This window comes from Trematosphaeria pertusa, assembly GCF_010094035.1.
Source record: "Trematosphaeria pertusa strain CBS 122368 unplaced genomic scaffold BU26scaffold_3, whole genome shotgun sequence".
NCBI lineage: Eukaryota > Fungi > Ascomycota > Dothideomycetes > Pleosporales > Trematosphaeriaceae > Trematosphaeria > Trematosphaeria pertusa.
Genome location: NW_022987214.1, coordinates 2,988,206 through 3,008,244, shown reverse-complemented (window position 1 = coordinate 3,008,244; position 20,039 = coordinate 2,988,206). Strand labels below are relative to the sequence as shown.

Genomic DNA, 20,039 nt, shown 5'->3' with positions numbered 1-20,039 from the left:
GGAGCTCTGAACATGGGATCCGCAAATGGGATCCCGAGAGCCTTCAATGCCTTTAGCAGATGTGATTTGCTTTTCCCAATGGGCTGCATGTATGCGATCGTGCATGATGACGAGGTAACTGCAACTGCACCATTCTTCGCACTCTTTGACTTAGGCAAAAAGGCAGAAAGAGCTCTCATCCCATCTTTAGATATCTGGTGTGTTCGAAGCTGTAGGCTCCATGATGGAGCTCAGAGCAGCGGCGCAGGAGCTCCGCATTTGAGAACATGGGATACGCAAAAGACAGCCTGAGGCCGTTCAGCCCCTTTTACACGGGCAACATGGCCTAAGAATAACTTAGCCTGAAGGGTACCAAGGGGATAATAGAGTGGACGGACTCTGTATTCACATAGCTGAAAGCAAGTATGCACACAGTGTGATTGAGAAGAAGATGTTTTCATTGGGTATCTACCTGACACCAGACGCCATCCCTATGCATATGAAGGTGTACCTAAGTGACTATCTACCGCTGGCCGAACCCCGGTGGTGGCTGGTTGAAGCCGGGTGGCGGCGGTACCGGTCCACCGAAGCCAGCGGGTGGTGGGTAGAAGTTGGCGGGGGCACCGCTCGGTGGCCGAGCAGGGAGACCCGATGGCGGCGGAGGCAAGGACGCTGGTGGGGCAGGACGTGGCGGACCTCCATAACTGGCCGGTCCGTTCGGAGCGCCAGGAACGCCCCGTCCCATGGGAGGAGCGGGAGCTGGTGCTGGCTGGAAGAGATGAGCTGGGAGGGGCTGCACCGCCGGAGCAACACCGTGAGCCTTAGCCTGCTTCGCGAGCATACGCTCCGCCTCGTCGCCATGACGCTCGCCCTTGCCGTCCTTCTTGTAGGCGTACTGGACCGAGATCTGCTTGTTCATCATGTACTGGCCGTGCATATTCGCGATGGCGGCATCCGAGGCGTCGAAGTCGGCAAAAGAGACGAACCCATAGCCCTTAGAGATACCGACGTCATCACGAGCGACCTTCGGCGGATTGACAAGCGGTCCAAAGCGGCCAAACGTGTCGTAGAGCGCCTTCTCGTCGACCATAGCGTCCAGGTTGCCGATGAAGAGCTCCGCGCCAATCTCGACGCTCTTCTGCTTGTCGGCGGAGGCCTTGTTCATGCGGATCGGCTGGCCATAGAGGCGGGTGGAGTTGAGGATCTGGATGACGTACTCGGCGTCCTGCTCGGTTGCGAACTCGACGAAGCCGAAGCCTTGGTGCTTGCCGTTGACGCGGTCGACAGGCATGTTGATGGTGCGGACGCGGCCATGGTGGTTCATGAGCTCGGTGAGAAGTTGCTGGGTGACATCTTCGTGAATATTGCCGACGTAGACGGTGGCTTCCTTGTTCTGTTCCCTGGCCATGCTGTTAGCCTCCATGTCCTACAGGTGCCTTCGGGGGTGTAGACTCACCAATGGCGGGCTCCGGGTCCAGACATGATTGCGCCTGATAGTGTAGCGAGTGTAGGCCGTAGAGGTAGCTGGAGGCTTTCAGGGTCGGCTGTAGGGTCGCCGTCGAAATGGCGGTGGAGTTGTTGCGGCGACGGAAGCTCTCGAAAACTTAAAGATTCGCAGCCACTAGCGTATCTTGGCAGGCGCGGGGGCACGTGCGCTCGAAGCTAGGGTCTCCGAAATTTTGGCTGCATGCTCTCATCGTCCATCGTCCGGCGCTGCTCCATACACCCTCCCGAAGCCAGCTCAATCGAACGCGCATCTCTCTATCTCGCCGCTATGTTCCAGCTTTCAGAAGAGTCAAAGGTGGGACGACTGGACCTATATTCGATCGTTAAACTGACAGCGCCCAGGAGCGCATCGCTCGCATCATCGACGTCTCCCGGGTCGCCATCCACTACGGCTATCTCCCTCTCATCCTGTATCTCGGATACTCTCGCAGCGAGCCCAAGCCGTCCCTCATTCGGTGAACTTTTCGCATACATCGTCGCAGACGGCACAGGCTGACGGCAGCAGACTCTTCTCTCCCCTTGCGTAACCACACTCGTCAGCACGTCGAACTCCCTCGGGACCATATTGGGTCCTCTGTACAGTACCACCCATAATAAGGCGCAATTGGCATACGGGGCCATGGATCATGTATAGAAGAGGCGGCCGGAGGACACCGGTTTCAGTCGGGGCATGGGGTGCATCTCCTCTTTCTTAGCAAGCCTCATCGGCACTCGGCAGGCCCACACGTTGAGGGCGCTGCCAACATGTACAACAGACAGAGTTCAATGAAGACGCCGCGTGCTGTCGCGCGGCGTGTGGCACCTGTGGGAGCCGAAGCCTGAGCAATCGCAGTCCGAATCATGTCTTCATGGCGCTGCACATGCCTGCCACCATTGATGCCATGGCCCAATCCAATATCCACCCAAATAAATTGCAGCTTGGGCTCACATTGTTCAGGTTAGCAGGCAGAGCGGCAACTCTCAGATGCGATGCCAGAACGCCAATGACGCGACGCCGCTTGGCCCACGTGGGCGCACGGCTGGCCCGCTCCGTACCACTGGGCTCCGAACTCCACCGTCGCGACCTCAAGCGTCGGTCAGAGAGCACCCCAATCCCCCAGAATGAAGCTACGACACCAGCCCTACGGCTTCGGGTCCGCGCCAGTCCCAGCTCCAGGCAGCTCTGACATCGATCCACCACGGTGCCCCCACGCTTGCCCCCGCCTTGCGTATATCGCACCACTCCGCCCGTTGGTTGTTCTGCTCGCTCTTCGACTTTCAATGAGACATGTCCTGCTAGCACCCGCTTTGGTCCCTCATTGCAATATCCCCGAACCCTGGCTCGCAGATCGATTCATGACCCGCCTGTTGGCACGATGACGGTCCCCAGTATCGGGGACATCCTGATGCTGTCACAGCTTGCATGGAAAATCGGACGCGCCTTTACAGCCGGTCGGAAGGGCGCACCAGCCGAATTCCAGGGAGTGGAAGCCGAAATCAACGGAGTCGCCAAATCTCTGAAGCTGCTAGCAGAAACTCTATTCGCGGACTCAGAGGACGGCTTGCTGCAGCGGGCCGACAGGGAAACGCAAGATGCCATAGCTACCATCTTGAATTCGTGTCACCGAACGGTTCATGACTTAGATTCGTTGATGGATCAGTATCAGGTCATTAAGAAGCACCGGACGCCCGGCGGTTTTGCGATCGAGAGGTCATGGAGCGATTTGGTTTTGACTCAATACAAGACCATGATGTGGACGACTGAGGGAGGCGACATTCAAAACTTGAGGAACATTTTGCAAACGCATACGAGCACGATCACCGTTACCATGCAAGCGCTGCAGAGGTTAGTTTTTACGCCATCCTCCGCGTAACGAGTCCTGACATGATCCTAGCAAGTCCCAGTCACGCCTGGAAAGTGTCGTGATCCCTATGGCCGACCAGATTGACCATATCCACCACCGAACGGGAAGCCTTAGTGAACAGATTGACGAGGTCCATCGCATTGTCAAAGACATCGCAGTCCGTACGCCACAAACCGCAGCAACACAGGACTTGGAAGGGAAAAACCCGAATGCTCCGAACCTTGAGACGACCCAGGAGATAAGTGCCGCTCAGGAGTCTTTCTCAGCTACGGACTTCTTGCCTCCGCGGCAAAACACGAGAACGCCACCCCGCGTCCCTTCGTCCCCGCAGTTCTCACAGCTGTCTAAGTCACCTACTTTAGGTACCACAACAGCGCCTTCGTCAGCTGCCTCTACAGCGACATCCCCGACTATTATCGCTCGGAAACGCATCTCAGAGTTCAGCTTCGGTGGGCCCGGCTCACGCTATTCCGGCAGTAACGCCTCGTCCTCAGATGAATCTCATAATGAAGCTCCACAACGAGCAGCGTATCTATCTCGCCAGCCATCAAAGCGAGGACCTTCTCTGCCCCGCACTCCTGAATACCAAGGACCGCGCTCCAGACCAGACTCGGGCGTGCTCGCGCCGTTACCGCCTCCGGCCATGGAAATGCCACCACATCACGGGATAGAGAAGGCCATGTCGATATCTAAACTCAGTATCCATCCACCCACTTCACCGGAAATTATCAAATTACACCGGAGCTCTACGACGTCGAGCCAGAGGGAGCAGTTCGAAAGGGCAGCTTTTCGGAATTCCGCTATCCTATGCGACGTGTAAGCCGTGAAAACCCACATCCCACTCCAGAACAGCCTACTGAACACACCCTAGCCACGGAACGCTCGTCGAATATGCGCACAAAGTCTCCCCAGATGAAGACTCGCACGACGTCGAAATGATCGAAGCCTGCCAGGACTGCCGCATAGCCGTCGTTCGCAAGCGCGAAGCCTCGGCCGACGCAAAGCACGACATCCGCGTCATGACGTCCATCTGGGTCTTCAGCGATGACAACATCGTGCGCCTCGAGCTAAAAATGGCAGACGGCGAGATGTATGTGCCGTACTCGAGCTACTTTAGCCCGGAAAAGGTGTCGATTACGGTAGCGTGCGAGCTCAAGTTCCATGATGTGAAGTATGGACAGAGAGTACTCCGAACGGCGAAGACGAGCTGGATTAATTATGTCTTTGAGAGTGCTCATGGTAGGTCATCCTGCTCTCCCCTCCTTTTCTATTTCCCCACACTTTAGATGCAATGAAAGGCAGGGCTAAGCATTAGGCAGCCGCGGCACTCTTCCAAAACGAGCTCATGGGCCGCACCCTCCTCGCCACGTACCGCACCTCCAAAACGCTGCGCATCCACGAAGGCCTTAGCGGCGCCTTCTCTTACGCCGAGCAAATGTGCGGCATGGAAAACCTGCGCATCTGGGAAGACAACGACACGCTCGCCGTCATCGCGCTCATCCACTTCAGCCCTCAATTCCGCAACGGCTACCTAGCCTTCTACTTGAACTCGTCTAACACGCCTATTCGCGTCAAGGACGAGGGTGGACGGGAGGTGAAAGTGAAGGGCTTACGTGTCCCGCTAGAGAAGGGCGCGTTCAGGAAGGATAGTGGGGTTGCTGTGGCCGATGGCAAGAAGGGGGATATGGACCGGAGGAAGGTGGTTACGGGCGCGAGGATCGAGTTTGCGAGTGATGGGGAGAAGAGGGGGTTTTTGAATTTGGTGAGGGAGGTGCAGAGGAGTATGATTGAGCTACCGGATTTGGCGGGCGTGAATTGAAGTAAGGGCTTGGGATAAGATGGACTCCGACTGCGCTTTGAGCGCAATTGTGTATATGGAAATTGTAGGAATGAATGGATGCGGATGTGTCCTCGAAGTGTAAGTGGGATGCTGCTTACGTGATATCCGTGAGCTATTACGACATATTCAGCTCAAATAGCATGGGCGGTTGTCCGCTGTTGGACATCGCCGTGAGCATATGAGGCGGTAAACGGTAGCATGAAGAGCTTCAGCGGACGATCGCGGTTTCTTCTCACGGGCGACTTGTGCATCGAGGTTCGTTTGACAATGCAGGACTGTTATATGCAAAGCGTAACGGAAGTGTATTTAGAAAATGCCGCGCTGGAGGCTGCGGAAGGCCGGTGGAAGAAGCCACATGGCGGATGAGAAATGATGAGGAAACGGCCAAGACCCGACAAACCTGGAGTAGAGAAATATGACATAGGAAATCCCTCAAACAAAAAGCATATAACGGACAAGGATCCAGTTGTGAACTTCCTTCCTGACCAGCCCGTCCCTCCTCTACCCATTCATGTCCAGCAATATCCAGAACACCCAGTTCCAGACACAAGCACTAAGCTCCGTAACCCACACATCAAAAGGAATATCTCAAGCACCCCTCCCGCTTAGCGGATCAGCCCCATCCTCCTCTTCCCCTACGAAAAGCTCACAAACTTCGGATCCCTCGGCCGTCCATCCGGCCCAATATTATTCTTCTTGAACCGATCCTGCATGTATATGCGTCTCGCCTCATCAAAGTTCACGCCTCTCCGCTTCATGATGGCCTGCACCTCGCGCTTCGCTGCGTCGTCGAGGCCTTGCCGCGAGTCGCCGGCCTCGATGTTGGCGCTGAGATCGAAGGCGGAGGACGAGAGGCCCGCTTCGATGTCGTCGCGGAACGAGGAGGGGAGGCGTGTGTAGATGGGTTCGGGGATGGGGAGGCGGTGGACCCAGTGGTGGCGGGTGAAGTATGCGACTAGGGGGGTGTTAGTTCGGAGTGTTGATGAGGGATGGGGCAAGACGTACTGGTGGCGAGGACTAGAACGGCGAAGGTGAGGGAGTAGAGGACGTAGCCCATGATTAGGATGTCGGATGGAGCTCTCGAGGTGTTGTAAGCGGATATCTAGCGGCTCGGAGTCGTTCGGAAGTGTGTTGCGAGCTATGGAAGGAACGACGGAGGTGTGGATAAGAAAACACAAGGAAAACGCGAGTAGAGTTGATTACAATAGCTATTGTCTAAGCATAACTGTGAGACACTTCACCCTTTGGATGTGCATTGGAAGGCTACGGAAAGCCGCGCGGTTGGGGGAACGTTGGGTGTCAGGCCAGCACCGCCCCAGCCCGTTGTCTTGATGCGGCGCGAGGCGTCGTCATGCAGGCGGCACCACTTTATTCCGCTCCGTTCCGGATCCGGTAACGCAGGCGAATTTCGAACTACCACAACTGCTTGTCGGAGTCCAACGTCAACGCAGGGTTATCCACAGCAGAACCGCAGCAATGGCCACTCTTTCTTCCGACCTGATCTGGGAAATTACTCGTGAGTGCGATGACGCGGTGGAGAATCGGAGGGACGGGAGCACAATTGACGAGGATGCAGGCGGCCACAGCGCTACCCTCGTTAAGAGGAAGGAGGCTGGTGGTGTACAGTTCTCGCGGGACAAGCTCAACTTGAGGAACAAGTACTCCCGCAAGGTACGCACTGCGATCTCGAGTTGGAGACGATTGGCTAATTGAAGATAGTATGAGGGCCTAGTCGCCGACAAGGTACGCCGAATCTAATCGCGGACTCTTCGAGCGACATTATCCACACGGACATAGGACTGACGACTCGGAATAGGCCATCGGTGTTCAGCCCGGCGATGACGGCGGCGTCGTTCTCCTCACCAAGAAGCCCAAGAAGGCCAACCAGCCCTCGTCCCACATCCAGGTCTCCACCTTCGGGTCCGGCCGCTCGACTCGCAAGTACGTACATTCCGGAAACATGGCCCTATACTATAGAAAATGCGCGATAGGAAGGCAGAATTGGGCTAAAAAGATTGTAGGACCTACTCCGCCATCGTCAAGTCGACCGCGAACCGCGGTTACCGCCCCGATCTCCGCAAGGACGCCGTTGCCCGCGCCTCTGCTATCCGCAGGAGCCAGAAGCCCGTGAAGGACGACAAGCAGACCAAGCTGAGGGGTGCGAAGGCGAGGGCTGAGGCTCAGGGTCTGTCGAGCTAGATGGGCTGAGGAAGATGGTGAATGAGGAGGTGGAGTTTACTTCAATCGGTTCATTCGGGTCATGGAGCTTATGAATGGCATGCATTGATCAGGGCTGGGTCTCCATAGTGGAAAGTCTAGGAGAACATGAAGAACCAACTTTCAAGTTTCCCTGAGGGCGCGGATGCCCTCCCGAGTAGGATCCTCGGTCCACTCGCCCGCATCATGAACGTCATCGCAAATAGCCTTCGCCTCCTCGCCCTCCTTACCATTACGCTTGAATGAGTGATCTCCACGATTCATCCAACCTTGCTGATCCTCTTCCCAGCCCTGAGGTGACCCGAGACTACCGTGCTGAGCTTCCAGACTCCTCACCGACCCACAACCGTCGGTATCATCTGCAGGTTCCTGTATAAGGCGGTCAGAACCCATGGGTACAAGCTAATCGAGAACTCGGGCTCACGTACCTTTCCTTTATCGACAACTTGTGCGGCCTTCCCCTGCTTCCTCCAAATAAGCGGTTCGGAAGTCTCGGTGACTCGCGTCTCCACGCGCTCTTCGTCGACTTCTGTCTGCTTTCTGTCGGAGGTCTTGCTTGGTGGAGACGTCGCGCTTTTGTCGCTTGCGGGCGCCATGCTGCTGTCGTATTCCAAGAAGGCTGTTTGTTCTTGTGCTTGTGCTTGGGTGTGGTTCGGGTATGTTGCTTGCTTTGGGGAACATGATCTGAGTTGGAGATTGTAGAAGAATGGATGTTGTGAAGAAGGAAGGTACGGAGGCTCCATGGAGAGAGCTTTTATACCTGAGCTAGAGTCATTGGAAGTTGATTCGCGAGAGTGACTGTATGGTTATGCTCGAACTCATCACTTAGAGTCAAAGTTCTGATGACGCGCTCGTCACCTCTTAGGGGCGCTGAGGGCGCCTTGCGGCTTTTGCGAAGCGCATGCGGCGTGGTGGGAAAACGGAGTGCAACAGCCTTCAGGAACCCGCCAGCTCTGGGGCCACTTTGCTATTACGGCACTACAACATAGTTTGTTGGGCGCTGACTGGAAAACTAGAGAAATACAGAGACTCGTGATTGAAGGTAGGTTGCAGTGCAGTTTCAACCACGTTCATGGCACATCACCGCTATCATAGTTCCACGCTTTCAACATTTGGGGCTTCATGCAGAAGAATTGTCATTCTGCTATCCATTCATTATCACAATTCTACTTCTCCCGTTTCCCGCCTCAGCCTCGGTTGCCTCGGTTGCCTCAGTGCTCGTCTTCCTTCGACGCCTCTGCGCCCTGTTCTTCGCGGTTGTCCGCCGCCGCCGCCTTTGCGAAGCGGTTCGCGCAGATGAGCGTCCACACCAACTTTCCCATTTTCGACTCCCAGTTTATGTCCGACATCTTGATAGTTTTGGACCCTTCGCCGGTCTCCTGGAGTTGCGGCGTCTTCTCGCTCGTAGGTCTGTGGGGTGCAGTGCCTTCAGCTTCGCCGTCGGCTTTGAGAACGTGCTTCGTTATCCCCGCCTGGTTTTCCCGTTCGGGTTCCACCGTTCCGGGGGACTGGTGAGGCGTGCTTGCCAGAGCGGCTGTATCGTTCGGGGGATGCTCTTCCGATGAAGAGCGAGGTGCGGCACCGTGATTCGTCGCCATCGTGGGTCTTCGGGGGGTTGTTGGAAGATATCTGGGGGTGATTGATTGATTTTCTTCGTTTTGAGTATCTGGACGTGCTGTGCTGTTGCGAGGTTCCGGAGTGGGGGCTTGTTTGTGGTAAGTATGAGAAGCAGGAGGTGGAGACGAGTGCTTGCTTTATATGTTTGGCGCGGAGTCATCTTCTAGGGAGTCATGCAGGTGAGTCGTACTAATAGCCAGCCGCTAGAGTCGAGACGTCGATGTAACATCTAGCGACAATTATGCGCGAGTGTCGGTGTCTCGACGAGACCTGGAGTTAGCGAAGAACGGGAATCCAGGAATTGGTATGGTTGAGAGCTTGGTGGAGTATTAGATACTGGAATAGGTACCAAGGGGTGACGGCGCGGAAGGTCTGTATGGAGATGCTGGAGTCATCCCGGTGGACTCATAGTGCTGGCAAAGAGAGTCATAACGCTACGCCAGTGATTGCTGCTACGTGTAATCTTTTCCAACCTTCAGGTTCTTGACTGGCACACTGAGAAAGTCTTCCGAGACTTCGCTGTCGAATGCCGCTGCCCACTGCAATTTTCCTAAGGGCTGGATCAACCTCGTCCGGGTTGGGACGACACCCCACGCTGATAACGCGCCTGCGAGTCTCCGTAAAAGAGATGAATCACAGAATGACGCTAAAAGCAAAGATTGCACTGTAGAATAGCAGCAGTGGTCAAGGGTAGATTCGTCTATATTCCAGAAACAATGCCACTGCGCCACCGATAATGCACATCGACATATCCATATCCAGCTCCATATCCATATCCATAACCGTAACCATAACCCTCACGCTCCGCAACAGCGTGGAGAAGAGACAGAAGACTATGATAGCATACCCGATGAACACCTATCAAAATGAAGAAACCGAAGAACCTGACCACCACGATGTGAGAGATCTTGTCCAGCAGACCAGCTGCTAGTAGCGGGGGCCGTTCTTTTCGTTGAAGTGTTCGTAAGCAGATCTCCGGAATGCCACATCACGATCCTGGGGACCCAACGCCTCGACCCCGTAGTCGACGAGGGCGTCCAAGTTCATAAGATTCATGTGGAACTCGTGGAAAGTGTTGCTTCGGCGGACGAGTTCTCGCATGGCAATCCACGACTCCTTAGCTCGATCATCTCTTGCGTCCGCATCGCGATTGGCAAGCCATTGCACTTTGGCGAAGACCCACTCGCGCTCCCTTATGTGATCTTGGATTTCTTTCTCCTTGTGGGCGATCTTATCATGGAGAGCTGCGACGTTATCTTCGGCATCGGCGCCGGTGGCGTCGGCGTTGGTAGGGTTGGCGTTAGTGGCCTCATCATTGGTGACGTTGGCGCGGAGGTGCTCGATCTCCGTTGCTTGCTGAGCAATAGTGGTCCGAAGAGCAGCAAGATCCGCTTCAACGTCGGCGTCGCCGTTGGCGTTGACGCTGGGGTTGACATTGATGGTATCATTGATGGTGAGATCGGCGTTTGCGCCGGCGTTGTCGTGAGCGTTCTGCTGGGCTTGGGCGACGGCAGCGATAGTGTCGACGCGCTGACGACGGTTCGGAGTGGCCTTTTTCTTGTTCTTGCTGACGCCGGCGCCCTTGGACTTGGTGGCAGGCTCCTCCTTGATGATGATTTTAGCCTCTTTAGCTCGAGCACGCGTGACCGGTCTGGCGGCCATGGCTTGAGATCGTGTAGTGACCATGATTATGGTGTACTGAGATTTGATCGCTGTATGGAGGGATGAGGATGCTGAGAGGCTGAAGAACTGAACAGATAGAGACTGCTTGAGAACAAAGCGCACAGCGCTTGTAGTATGAAGATGTTCTGAGGTAGCGAATAGGGACGATGGAGAACAGAGCGAGCTTAGAGAAGAGGAAAGGAAATCACGTCGAGCGGCCTTGGACGAGCTTTTTGGGGATGGACGCGACGGGAAGACCAACAATAGTACGAATAGAATCTATTGTACGAATAGAAAATACCAGGACACCCTTCGCTAAACGTCTGATTGTGGTGCTGAGGAACAATAGGATTGAATAACCAGCTGATGAAAGGCGAAATGCTTATGGAGAAGAATGCAACGGGAAGACTTACAATAGTATGAATACCTCTACTACCCGGAGGAACATGCAGGGGGTCTTGCCGCCAAAATCTTTGCTTGCTCTATTGTGAGTTTCAGAAACAATAGCATTGCGCGTGTCGTAGATGCAGCGGAGTGAAAAGGAGCGAGCTTGCGTCAGGTGAAAGTGTTGTTTGCCGACTCGGGACACCAGGAAGACCATGGTCTTCTTTCACCCAGAATACACCACGGACCTGTCTGCTGCTGGTCTAGTTGACCGTCTGCGTGAGATACGATGCTCGGGGGTAAGGAAACCTCTGGATGCGATGGTCAGCTATATGGAGTTGTTCATCGAGGTAGCGGGGGAGGTCAAGCTGAGCAAAGGGGAGACTTACATCCGCCGGACTCAAGCGGCTGATCCTCGACGTCTAGGATTTGGTATTGTTTATTCAGGGTGTCTTCGAGCGATCAACTTCGGATGCACCATTCGGAAGTTCTAGAAATGAGTGAAGCCCCGAAATCTTCGCGCTTCAGCTGCGCGCCGCACTAACGCATTGATTTCCAATTCAGTCGGCTTTCAAGCGGCGGCTTATGTCGAATCGGGTGTCTTGCTTCCAATTCATTCCTCATTTGCCTTCTTCTCATTATCGTATATCCGGAGTGGGACCACCGTTGTTTTGCGACGCGGCGGATGTGAAGAGAACGCGGTTGGTTTGGTCGCGCCGGGGCAACATGAGAAAGGCGGATGTATCGCGGAAAGACTCCGGCGGCGTGACAGAGCATTGTGCTAGAAGATGGGCGCCGTGGTAGACGGAAAGTTTTATGAATAGGTAGATCGATGCCGACGTTGTTGTTGCTCGTCGAGTCATGCGTAGAGGCGCTAGTGCCTCTGAGGTTGAAAAATGCGGGCTCGCTGGAGAAAGCCCGTATCGTGCATTGTCCTGCGCTGGATGCGCTCGTCGTCGCACATAGCCATCAAGCTGAAGGTTTCCCAAACATCCACTGAGCGATGATACTCCCCTCACGCACGCCTTCCCTCCTTATCGCCTCCGCTACTCCGTGCTTCCGAAAGTCTTGCATCCTAGGCAGAACCATGATAAACCGCCAGTTTGCGCCGGATGGGACAGGGCCGTACTTCCTCCTGGCAAGATATTCGTCTACAGCGACTATCGGGGGCGATATATATGCGAGAATCCAGCAATTGAGCCTCACCGCATCGGAAAAGGAATAGGTATCCTCGCCCAGCTTGACAAATCCCGTCCGGAGGGGAGCGAAGAAGGTGCGAACGAACTGCTGGAGCATGATTGTTTTGAGGGATTGGCGAGAAAGACGGGTAGACTATTACGCGAGTGAGAGTGATGAGAGTGAGAGCGACGATCGCGAACGGTTCGCAGGGAAAAAAATGACTGCTCGTGTGACGTCATCGGATGTACGTTTCTCCGGCATCGGACCTCGGGTTTCCTCCGAGCCGGCCATATCCAACCGTCGGACGCCAGGAAGCTCAGATTTGTACGTTCCATAATATAATACTAGAGTGCCACTCTCTCTTCAGAGGGACCAGACTCCTCTTGCTCCTTCTAGCGATTTCACGCAATTCTAAACGCCAAAGGCGTTCTCCCACCAAGTGCTCCCAGCAGCTCCCCATCCATAATACCATGGCAGTATGCCTCTCCCACATACGTAAAATGGCCCTCCTCGCTACTACGTACACTAGGCCTCAAGACCACCGGCACCGATACTCCTTTCAAGACGCCAACAACATCGCCAGCTTGCATCTCCTCCGGACCAAGGCCCAAATAGCCGTCACGGGTGATAAAGCACCTTCGGCCCACCTGCCTGTCCAGGGCCAAATAATATGACCCCTTCGCCAGCAGCGCCGCTTCTCGGACCTCGGGGTCAAGATTCGCCCCATCTTCCGGCTCGCTTGGACCCTCGTATTCCCCGAATTGACGATACCAGGAGTTGTATTTTGTGTAGAACTCGTGTTCCTCCCAGCCGTTGCCGATTCCTAACCAGTTCTGCAGGCTGTAATAAAGGCCCTGGCGTTCCTTCCATTTGCTGAGGAGTGGTTCTTCGATGGCTCCCATGCGCTCTGCAAACGCGCTGCGCTCTAAAACTCTGGTGTGACGGGCAAATTGCTGCTTGGCGATCTCGTGGATTGCGCCGAGGAGTCGTTGCCCTTTGATCTCGGGACCGAAGCGGCTGCTTGGGGGTTGGTGTGGCACCGGAGACATACCGCGACCGCCGGAAGATAGCAACCAGGCCACCTCATCCCTGCAACCGGTGGATATTGTTGGCGGATTTTCCTTCTTAAGCGCTAGGTTGCAGAAAAGAGAAATTTCGGATAGGAAATAGTGTAATGACTGCGATGTCGGGATGTCCCCTTCAGAAGCTGCCATCTTATACACGTAAATCCCAGCGCGTTCTACTACATCAACCTGATAACCGGGTATCACCAAGGTCGTCCCGTCCACGCCAACGCCTTTGGTCTCCTTCCGCGGCGTCCCGTCCTTGCTAACACCGGCGCTGAATAGCGGAGTGTTGGAGTTGAGGTATCCATACGGAGCATGGAGCTCGGAGCTCAAATCAGGCACCCACGATGGAAGTCCTTCTATGCGTTTGCATCTGTTCTGAGAAAAGAGCAGGACATCGGCATAGTCCTGGACCACGGCGGCAGCGTAGTCTGTGTATACTTGCCAAGTAGGACGACTGTAGTCGACCACAACCTGTTTCAGCGTTACCTCGTCCGGTTTGGCAAGACCTAAGAGCGAGTAGTAACAATCCCTCGGATCACCGGACCGGAATTTATCGAGATCGGTCGCCCTAGTTTGCGCAACCGCATCGGTGTCTCTAACATTAAATCGGGTAGCGATGTGGAACAACGGAATGCGGTCCATCCCTTCTCGCTGGAGCGTGCGCCGTACACTCAATATGCGGTTGGCGAACCGGACGAGGGCCACTATGTAGCTCAAATCGTCGGCCTTTGGATATTCGCGCTTTTCGAGCTCTTCCGTCCACGCGCCGCATTGAAGTTGCACTGCAAGAAGGCAGAGCAAGGCGGTCCGCTCGAAATCATCGACGTGGCAGGTTCTGTCCCCGCAGATGAATACCAGGTGTCGGGGTAAGCATGCCTCCTGGATGATCCACATCCGGCCAAACCACTGCCTCGAGTAGATATCCTCCAAGCCGCGAAGAGGGAGGGAATCCCAAATCCGCACGGCCAATTCTCGCAACTGGTCGCGGTCTTGCTTTAAGGAGTCTGCGATCGGCACGGTATCTGGGTCGAGCGCAACTACAGCTGCCCGGATTTGGTTCAAAGTCGCATAGTCATGCTCCAGCAGGCGTTTGAAAGCCACAGAGGTCTCCTGATCCAGAACTTGCATAAATGACATGAAAGCCGCTGCCTCCGAGGTCAAGGGACCAAGCCAGGCCAGCACCCGATCGGCCTTGGCGTAGATGTCGCCCATGCGTGCAACGAGGTGAGCTTTCTCGGCGAAATCGGCCTGGTTGATGCAGATTTGGTCCACGAATATAGGCTTGTCTGTCTGTATCTGTAGATACTGGAGAGCGGTTTCGAGCGAGCTGTTGATGGGAATGAAGCCGAGGACGCGATCCGAGTGCTCGGAGGACTGGATGATGATCCTTCGATCCATTACCCCCAGCTGCTTTCGTTCCTCGGAGGATATTTCCCGCCGATGCCCTGTCCAGCAATACGACACTGCTTCGTAGGGGACGGCATCGTCGAAAGTGGTCTCGACAAACTCGGCGCATAGGGCAGCTTCTTGCGGTGACGGCCTTTCGACATTAGATGTCAGTCGGTGCAGGCTCCGGAGCCTAACAAGACGGAACTGGCCGGGTGGTAGCGCCGGATACTCATATGCGTATATTTCGTGAGCCGTGGCAAACATCGTGCATAGTGATGAAGAAGTTGCGCAACAGTCAGAGGGGCACTCTGCTGGTGTATGTAAGCGCGGCTGAGGGCTGAGGCTCGTATTCACCTGGGCATGCAAGCCTAATTCTACTCGTGCAATAACGATCAGAGGCTTAAAATGTCAGCCCCGGATAGCACTACAGTCTTTAGCTCGGTCGAGGAGTCCTGTCGCTCAACCCCGCTCCGCAAAATGCGGCTCTGCGAGCGACCGAAGATAACACCGTATGAAGAGAGAAAGAGCGTTCTATTTCCCCTCAACTATGCGAAGAGCGATTAAAAAGAACAATTGTGAAGTGAAGGCTAACTAATACTTGCTCGCGAGCCGTAGCACCGCGGGGTTCTGAAGCTAATCATGGGCTCGTAGAAGGGAAGGGAAGGGAAGGGAAGGGAAGAGAAGAAAACGCCGTGCACACCATGCTAATGAATGACCGAAAGGGGGTTGGATGAAGAAGAAGGAAGATCCGGATCCAAACCAGCCAGATCATCCAAATCGTCTCAGAACGGAAACTGAGAGCAAACAAAAGACGCCAATACCTTGCTGGAAATGCGCCTGTTCTCCTCGAAAGGTTCAAACCCAGTCTTGTCAGCCATCTCCACTTCCCTTCTTACGCCACGTAATAAAGCTTCATAGCGCTCAACACCCGCTTCCTACACACGGGACAGTTCTCCACCTGTCGCGCACACTGTAAGCAGGCCACCACGTGCCCACAGTCGTAGAACGCCGCGTCTGCGCCCTCCTCCCAACAGATGCGGCACAGACGCTCCGTTTCTTGCGCATTCTTCCAATGCGTGACACCCTCGCCGAACTTCTTATCGTTTTTCCAGCCACCGACGTACGTATTTCCAGTCGCTGCTTCGACGAAGGTACCGCTGCCATGCTGCTGATTGGCCACCCAATCGCCATCGTACGTATCGCCGTTCTGGAAGGTGTACAGGCCGTGACCGTGGCGCTGTGACAACCGGAAAGTACCTTCGTAAGTGGCGCCGCTGTGGTAGATGCGAAAGCCATGGCCGTGTCGGTGACCGTTCTTAATCTCACCCTTGTAGTACTGGGACGAGAAGTAGTTGTGCGTGAAGTGGCCGTTGAGCTTGGAAGGGAAGTTGCGGGCCTGTGCGCGAAAGGCGAGGTACGGCTGAAGATCAGCGAAGGCTGCGCGGGCGGCAAGCGCATCACGCTGTTCCGTGGTCTGGGGGAAAGAATAAACAATGATGGTAGTATTGTGGAGATCGTTCTGGGCAAACGATCGACGGCCCTTGATTGGACGGGTCGTCGTCAATTCCTCTTCCTCGCACAGCTCGATCTTCTTATCAAAAGGTAGATCTAGTATAGCAGATATGGCCGTGTCGACCCGTGCTGCCTTCTGGGCAATATAAGACCCGCGTGCTTCAAGACTCTGCTTTTCGGGGTCAAAGAACTTGAGGAAGAAATAGATCTCGTCCGGAGGTGGCGGAGGAGTCTGTTGGCGTTCTTCACGCTGAGGCGGAGGAGTTTGTCGGGGCTCTATAGGCTGAGGCGGCGCTGGCTCGATTTGCAGGTCGGTCGGAGGTAGAGGAGGTAGAGGAGGTGGATGTAGGTCTTCCTGGGTTCCACCCATTTCGGTGTCAGCCGCTACATTGCTCGGTTCAACATCTACCGCTGGAGGATCCGGTACGGAAGCCGCTTCCACCTCGATCATTGCAGTATCACCACCTTCGGGATTACTCGGAGGAACCGGAGCGGGAGCTTCTGTTCGCGTCACTTCGGGTGGCTGGGGCATCGGCTCATCTGGTTCGCTCATTGGCGTGTCTTCGGGCTGAGGAGCTGCGTCGGATTCAGGAACAGCAGAAACGACCGGAGCGGAGCTGTTATCATTCGGAGGTGAATTAGGAGCAGAAGCTGCACCCTGCTCAGCTTGAGGCCGAGATGGTGCATGCTCCCCCTCCTTCGGCAGCTCGGGGAGATCTGCAGCGTCGATAACATGGATCCAGATGCGACGGGATGTCCAGGAATACGGCGAGTCTTGGAGATTCCACTCTATTGACTGATCTGCGTAGCGATCGTAACTTCCACTCGAGTATTCAATCTTCCCGGTGCCTAGAAGATTGGGCCGCCCTATCGAGCCACGGGTAGGATCCAGAAACCAGAACTTGATTTGCCGCGGATCTTTGATGGCTTTCACGGTTGTTGCAAGCTTTTCGCGGATCTCCTTGCATCCATCAGTGGCCTTCAGCTTCACCGAACAGACAAATTCCGAAGAGCCTGATTGCCACTTCGAACTGTAAGCATCGAAGATCCCCGGACCCTCGTGCTGCAAGAAAACCTGAGAATCGATGACCTGAAAATCTTGCTCCTCTACGACTGCTGGTTCCGCGACTGGCTCGACTTCTTTGCTGGACTGCGAAGGCTGCTCTTCCAAAACCGGCGGGGGAATTGGTGGAGGGATGTTCGTGGTCTGTTGCTTTTCCACGTCTTTCCGGATCCAATTCGGGACTTGCCATTGTTCGGAATCGGGATGTGACGTAAACACCGACTCTGCAACGTCGTCCCGAACGTACATGGCAATATATGCAATAGGGTCGTTGCCAATAATCCTGTCTGACCCCGGCTTGCCTTCGTGCATGGTGACGGCTTGCCGCTTCGTCAAACACTTGACCATGTTGCCGTCTCGGCTGTCAGTGTAACTATACCATTTCGAGCCGGGTCCCTCTGGTCTGAGTATCGGGTGGTAAATGTACGACTGAAGGGTCTGCTTGTGCATTATGAAGCCGTACAGAGTGTAAGGTGTGCCCTGCACATTAATGTGGTCATCCAGGGCGACCTTATTCAACAGTTTTACGTAGGACCGTGACGCCGTATCGAATTCCTGCCGTCCGAGCTCAACCGTCAAGAGCTGGGGTAGAGGATGAGCGGGGAGAGTTAAATTCGGAGACGCATTGATGGCCTCTTGTATGCTGCGTACTCCAACCACGGATGCTCGGTAGCTGGGCACACCGTTTGCATAGTCTCGCTTTGGGCCGCAGATAACTTCAAAGTTGTCAACGAAAGGAGTATTCTGCAGCTCCTCTTCAACCTTCAGGCGCAGGATTTCCCAAATTTCGATCACGTCCAGCTTGTCCAATCGCTCCTGGATACCGTACCACTCCAGAGCATCCAGGACATCATCCAAAGTGACCGAGCCGGCACCGGGTTGTACCTGCGTCCGCAGCATGAACAACACCTTCTGCAGTGCGCCAATTAATGGTTTCGGTGGGGCGAAGGTATCTGTTTCAGGATCAGGGACAGTGAAGCTGTAAAGGAATTGCCTAAAGGGCTTGAACATCATCCAGGAAGCGATGGCGGATATCATGTTGCCCCCCGGAGCGGTGCTGCCTTCCCCCAGCGTCAAAGACTGTAGGCCTGTCATGGCAAAGCTGTCCCATGGATTCTCAGCACTGGCATGTTCCCAAAGACAGTTTGTCTCGTCGTTGATAATGCGAATGTAGCCAGTGAAGGCAAGCTTGTCGTCGCGAAGCAAAGCCTGGCGTTGTCCTCGGATGCGGTGCGGGATGTCGTAATACGGTCCATGGAACCTCGTCCACCCCCAATCGGGAGACGCAGAGCAAAACCGATGCAGGCAGGTACGCGAATAGTTGACACGGGGCTCGCCAGGGTTGTAGAGCACAACAGAGACCTGCGCTGCGACGCTCTTGCGCTTCGGCATCGTCGTGGAGTCAAGGAGGGGTAGCGGAGTGTGCTGGGTTTCGCCTGGGGGTGCCACTTCTTCCGCTGTTACCATTGCATCAGCGCCCTGGGTAGAATCGGTCCCAGTTGGCGCATCCTCTTTCTTTTGCTCCTTGTCTCCGACGCTGAGGCATTCCACGTACACGCTCAGATATTCGGAATCATTGCCTTTAGGGTAAAACTTGATCTGCCACTCATAACCGCCGATGGTCACCGGCTCGGACTTCATGACGAGTTCTCGATTGGGCTTCTCCCGCGTGCCGTTGTAGTTATCAATGGTCCATTCTATGCGACCACTCGCGCCCGGGGCATACTCCGGGTCATCTAGAGGCAGGAATGCGCGCTTTTCCCAATGTTCATGATCTAGAGCGCTGACCTCGGTGCTTGCTTCGATCTCCTTCAGCTCAGTCTCATCAGGCGAGGACGTGTCTTCCGGGATTGGGTGCCACGGTTGGGCCCCGTCGTCATCATCAGACGAATCGGAATCGGTGCGGGCGGGTTCTACGGGTGGAGGAGGAGGCGGAGGCTGCAGGGTGGGGTCGGCTGGCGGAGGCACTTCTGCTGGGGGAACATTGTCCGTCTGAGGCTATGGGCGGTTAGCGGGCGTCCTGACAAGAAATATGCATTGAATAGCATACCGCATCGCCATTCGGCGCTGGTGGCGCCTGCTCGCTGTTCTGCGGGGTGTCCTGAGCCACCCCGTTCGGCGCCGGTGAGCTCTGCGGGATGCCAGTGGCCTCTTGAGGATCCGCCGAGCCATTAGGTAGCACCAGGCCCTGTGAATTGTCTGGTGTGGTGTCCATCGCGTCTTCGTCTGCAGGTACAGCGGCGACCTCTACGGCGACGTTGTTGGGCGGCTCGCGACTTCCGCTGTTCGTATCCGCCTGGACGCCATTTGTCAGGCCGTCTTGCATGGCTGCATCGTCCCGGTCGTGCCTCTGGCCGGCTGGGGGGAATGTGGTTGAAGCGCTCATGTCGACGTCGTTAGTGGACTGCGGAGGCGGAGAGGAGGGATGTTGTGCGTGGTGTGCTTCGTTGGGTGACTGAGGGCTCGAAAAGGGCGGAGACGAGGGCGGTTGCTGTCCGAATAGTAACGGCGGCGGTTGCTCGACGTTAGCGACGCTCATGGCTGCGGATTCTCTCGGTGAGTTAGCATAGACTGGGCCTGTGCCTGCGGAGGCAGCGAGGGTCTCTGTGCGGTGGCTGGATCGGTGTAGTGGTCCGTGGGCTGGCTGGACGCTACCCAGGTATGGAGGTTGAGGTGGGTGAACAATTGTATTCGAGCAGGGAGCGATGGTGTGGTAGCGGACACAGCGAAATGCGAAAGGGTACAGAAATTATGTCGGTGAGAGTACAAAGCTCGGC

General features: G+C 55.3%; 8 protein-coding genes across 8 annotated transcripts; 3 read left to right on the top strand and 5 right to left on the bottom strand.

The window, feature by feature from the left end:
* Positions 1–421: 421 nt before the first annotated feature.
* Positions 422–1,622, bottom strand: BU26DRAFT_478374 (RNA-binding domain-containing protein). The gene is made up of 2 exons (XM_033825640.1): positions 1,436–1,622; positions 422–1,379 (listed from the first exon to the last, which is right to left on the bottom strand). The coding sequence occupies exons 1-2, from the start codon at positions 1,459–1,461 to the stop codon at positions 503–505; spliced, it is 903 nt and encodes a 300-aa protein (XP_033688896.1). The 5' UTR covers positions 1,462–1,622; the 3' UTR covers positions 422–502.
* A 68-nt stretch (positions 1,623–1,690) lies between these two features.
* Positions 1,691–2,363, top strand: BU26DRAFT_516160 (Tom7-domain-containing protein). Its single transcript, XM_033828257.1, has 3 exons — positions 1,691–1,780; positions 1,828–1,940; positions 1,991–2,363. Exons 1-3 carry the CDS (start codon positions 1,754–1,756, stop codon positions 2,010–2,012), a joined length of 162 nt encoding a protein of 53 aa, XP_033688895.1. The 5' UTR covers positions 1,691–1,753; the 3' UTR covers positions 2,013–2,363.
* Positions 2,364–2,840: 477 nt separating this feature from the next.
* On the top strand, positions 2,841–5,196 carry BU26DRAFT_478370 (uncharacterized protein; the record flags this gene model as incomplete). The annotated part of the gene is made up of 5 exons (XM_033825639.1): positions 2,841–3,310; positions 3,360–3,857; positions 3,933–4,145; positions 4,201–4,568; positions 4,649–5,196. 5 exons carry the CDS (start codon positions 2,841–2,843, stop codon positions 5,146–5,148), a joined length of 2,049 nt encoding a protein of 682 aa, XP_033688894.1. The 3' UTR covers positions 5,149–5,196.
* Positions 5,197–5,427: 231 nt separating this feature from the next.
* On the bottom strand, positions 5,428–6,246 carry BU26DRAFT_478367 (uncharacterized protein). The gene is made up of 2 exons (XM_033825638.1): positions 6,175–6,246; positions 5,428–6,124 (listed from the first exon to the last, which is right to left on the bottom strand). The coding sequence occupies exons 1-2, from the start codon at positions 6,224–6,226 to the stop codon at positions 5,805–5,807; spliced, it is 372 nt and encodes a 123-aa protein (XP_033688893.1). The 5' UTR covers positions 6,227–6,246; the 3' UTR covers positions 5,428–5,804.
* Positions 6,247–6,588: 342 nt separating this feature from the next.
* BU26DRAFT_231266 (ribosomal protein L28e) lies at positions 6,589–7,543 on the top strand. Its single transcript, XM_033820878.1, has 5 exons — positions 6,589–6,685; positions 6,746–6,840; positions 6,889–6,912; positions 6,986–7,110; positions 7,191–7,543. Exons 1-5 carry the CDS (start codon positions 6,646–6,648, stop codon positions 7,366–7,368), a joined length of 462 nt encoding a protein of 153 aa, XP_033688892.1. The 5' UTR covers positions 6,589–6,645; the 3' UTR covers positions 7,369–7,543.
* Positions 7,544–10,065: 2,522 nt separating this feature from the next.
* On the bottom strand, positions 10,066–11,466 carry BU26DRAFT_231257 (uncharacterized protein). Its single transcript, XM_033820877.1, has 3 exons — positions 11,439–11,466; positions 11,079–11,360; positions 10,066–10,605 (listed from the first exon to the last, which is right to left on the bottom strand). The coding sequence occupies exons 2-3, from the start codon at positions 11,264–11,266 to the stop codon at positions 10,197–10,199; spliced, it is 597 nt and encodes a 198-aa protein (XP_033688891.1). The 5' UTR covers positions 11,267–11,360; positions 11,439–11,466; the 3' UTR covers positions 10,066–10,196.
* A 1,069-nt stretch (positions 11,467–12,535) lies between these two features.
* Positions 12,536–15,030, bottom strand: BU26DRAFT_231225 (uncharacterized protein). The gene has a single exon (XM_033820876.1). The coding sequence runs from the start codon at positions 14,949–14,951 to the stop codon at positions 12,630–12,632; it is 2,322 nt and encodes a 773-aa protein (XP_033688890.1). The 5' UTR covers positions 14,952–15,030; the 3' UTR covers positions 12,536–12,629.
* A 549-nt stretch (positions 15,031–15,579) lies between these two features.
* On the bottom strand, positions 15,580–19,801 carry BU26DRAFT_502001 (uncharacterized protein; the record flags this gene model as incomplete). Its single annotated transcript, XM_033826608.1, has 2 exons — positions 15,580–19,260; positions 19,313–19,801. 2 exons carry the CDS (start codon positions 19,799–19,801, stop codon positions 15,580–15,582), a joined length of 4,170 nt encoding a protein of 1,389 aa, XP_033688889.1.
* Between the last annotated feature and the right edge of the window lie 238 nt (positions 19,802–20,039).

Excerpts from the sequence above, each read along its gene's own strand:
- BU26DRAFT_478374 (XM_033825640.1), bottom strand. The coding sequence starts at position 1,461 with ATGTCTGGACCCGGAGCCCGCCATTG. Across the intron at positions 1,380-1,435 it reads GGACCCGGAGCCCGCCATTG|GGAACAGAACAAGGAAGCCA; the intron begins GTGAGTCTACAC and ends CAGCATGGCCAG.
- BU26DRAFT_516160 (XM_033828257.1), top strand. The coding sequence starts at position 1,754 with ATGTTCCAGCTTTCAGAAGAGTCAAAG. Across the intron at positions 1,781-1,827 it reads AGCTTTCAGAAGAGTCAAAG|GAGCGCATCGCTCGCATCAT; the intron begins GTGGGACGACTG and ends GACAGCGCCCAG. Across the intron at positions 1,941-1,990 it reads CCCAAGCCGTCCCTCATTCG|ACTCTTCTCTCCCCTTGCGT; the intron begins GTGAACTTTTCG and ends TGACGGCAGCAG.
- BU26DRAFT_478367 (XM_033825638.1), bottom strand. The coding sequence starts at position 6,226 with ATGGGCTACGTCCTCTACTCCCTCACCTTCGCCGTTCTAGTCCTCGCC. Across the intron at positions 6,125-6,174 it reads CGTTCTAGTCCTCGCCACCA|TCGCATACTTCACCCGCCAC; the intron begins GTACGTCTTGCC and ends ACACCCCCCTAG.
- BU26DRAFT_231266 (XM_033820878.1), top strand. The coding sequence starts at position 6,646 with ATGGCCACTCTTTCTTCCGACCTGATCTGGGAAATTACTC. Across the intron at positions 6,841-6,888 it reads GGAACAAGTACTCCCGCAAG|TATGAGGGCCTAGTCGCCGA; the intron begins GTACGCACTGCG and ends AATTGAAGATAG. Across the intron at positions 7,111-7,190 it reads TCCGGCCGCTCGACTCGCAA|GACCTACTCCGCCATCGTCA; the intron begins GTACGTACATTC and ends AAAAGATTGTAG.
- BU26DRAFT_231257 (XM_033820877.1), bottom strand. The coding sequence starts at position 11,266 with ATGGTCTTCCTGGTGTCCCGAGTCGGCAAACAACACTTTCACCTGACG. Across the intron at positions 10,606-11,078 it reads GTAGAGGTATTCATACTATT|GAGCCTGCCACCAAGTCCAA; the intron begins GTAAGTCTTCCC and ends ATCATCAAGGAG.
- BU26DRAFT_231225 (XM_033820876.1), bottom strand. The coding sequence starts at position 14,951 with ATGTTTGCCACGGCTCACGAAATATACGCATATGAGTATCCGGCGCTA.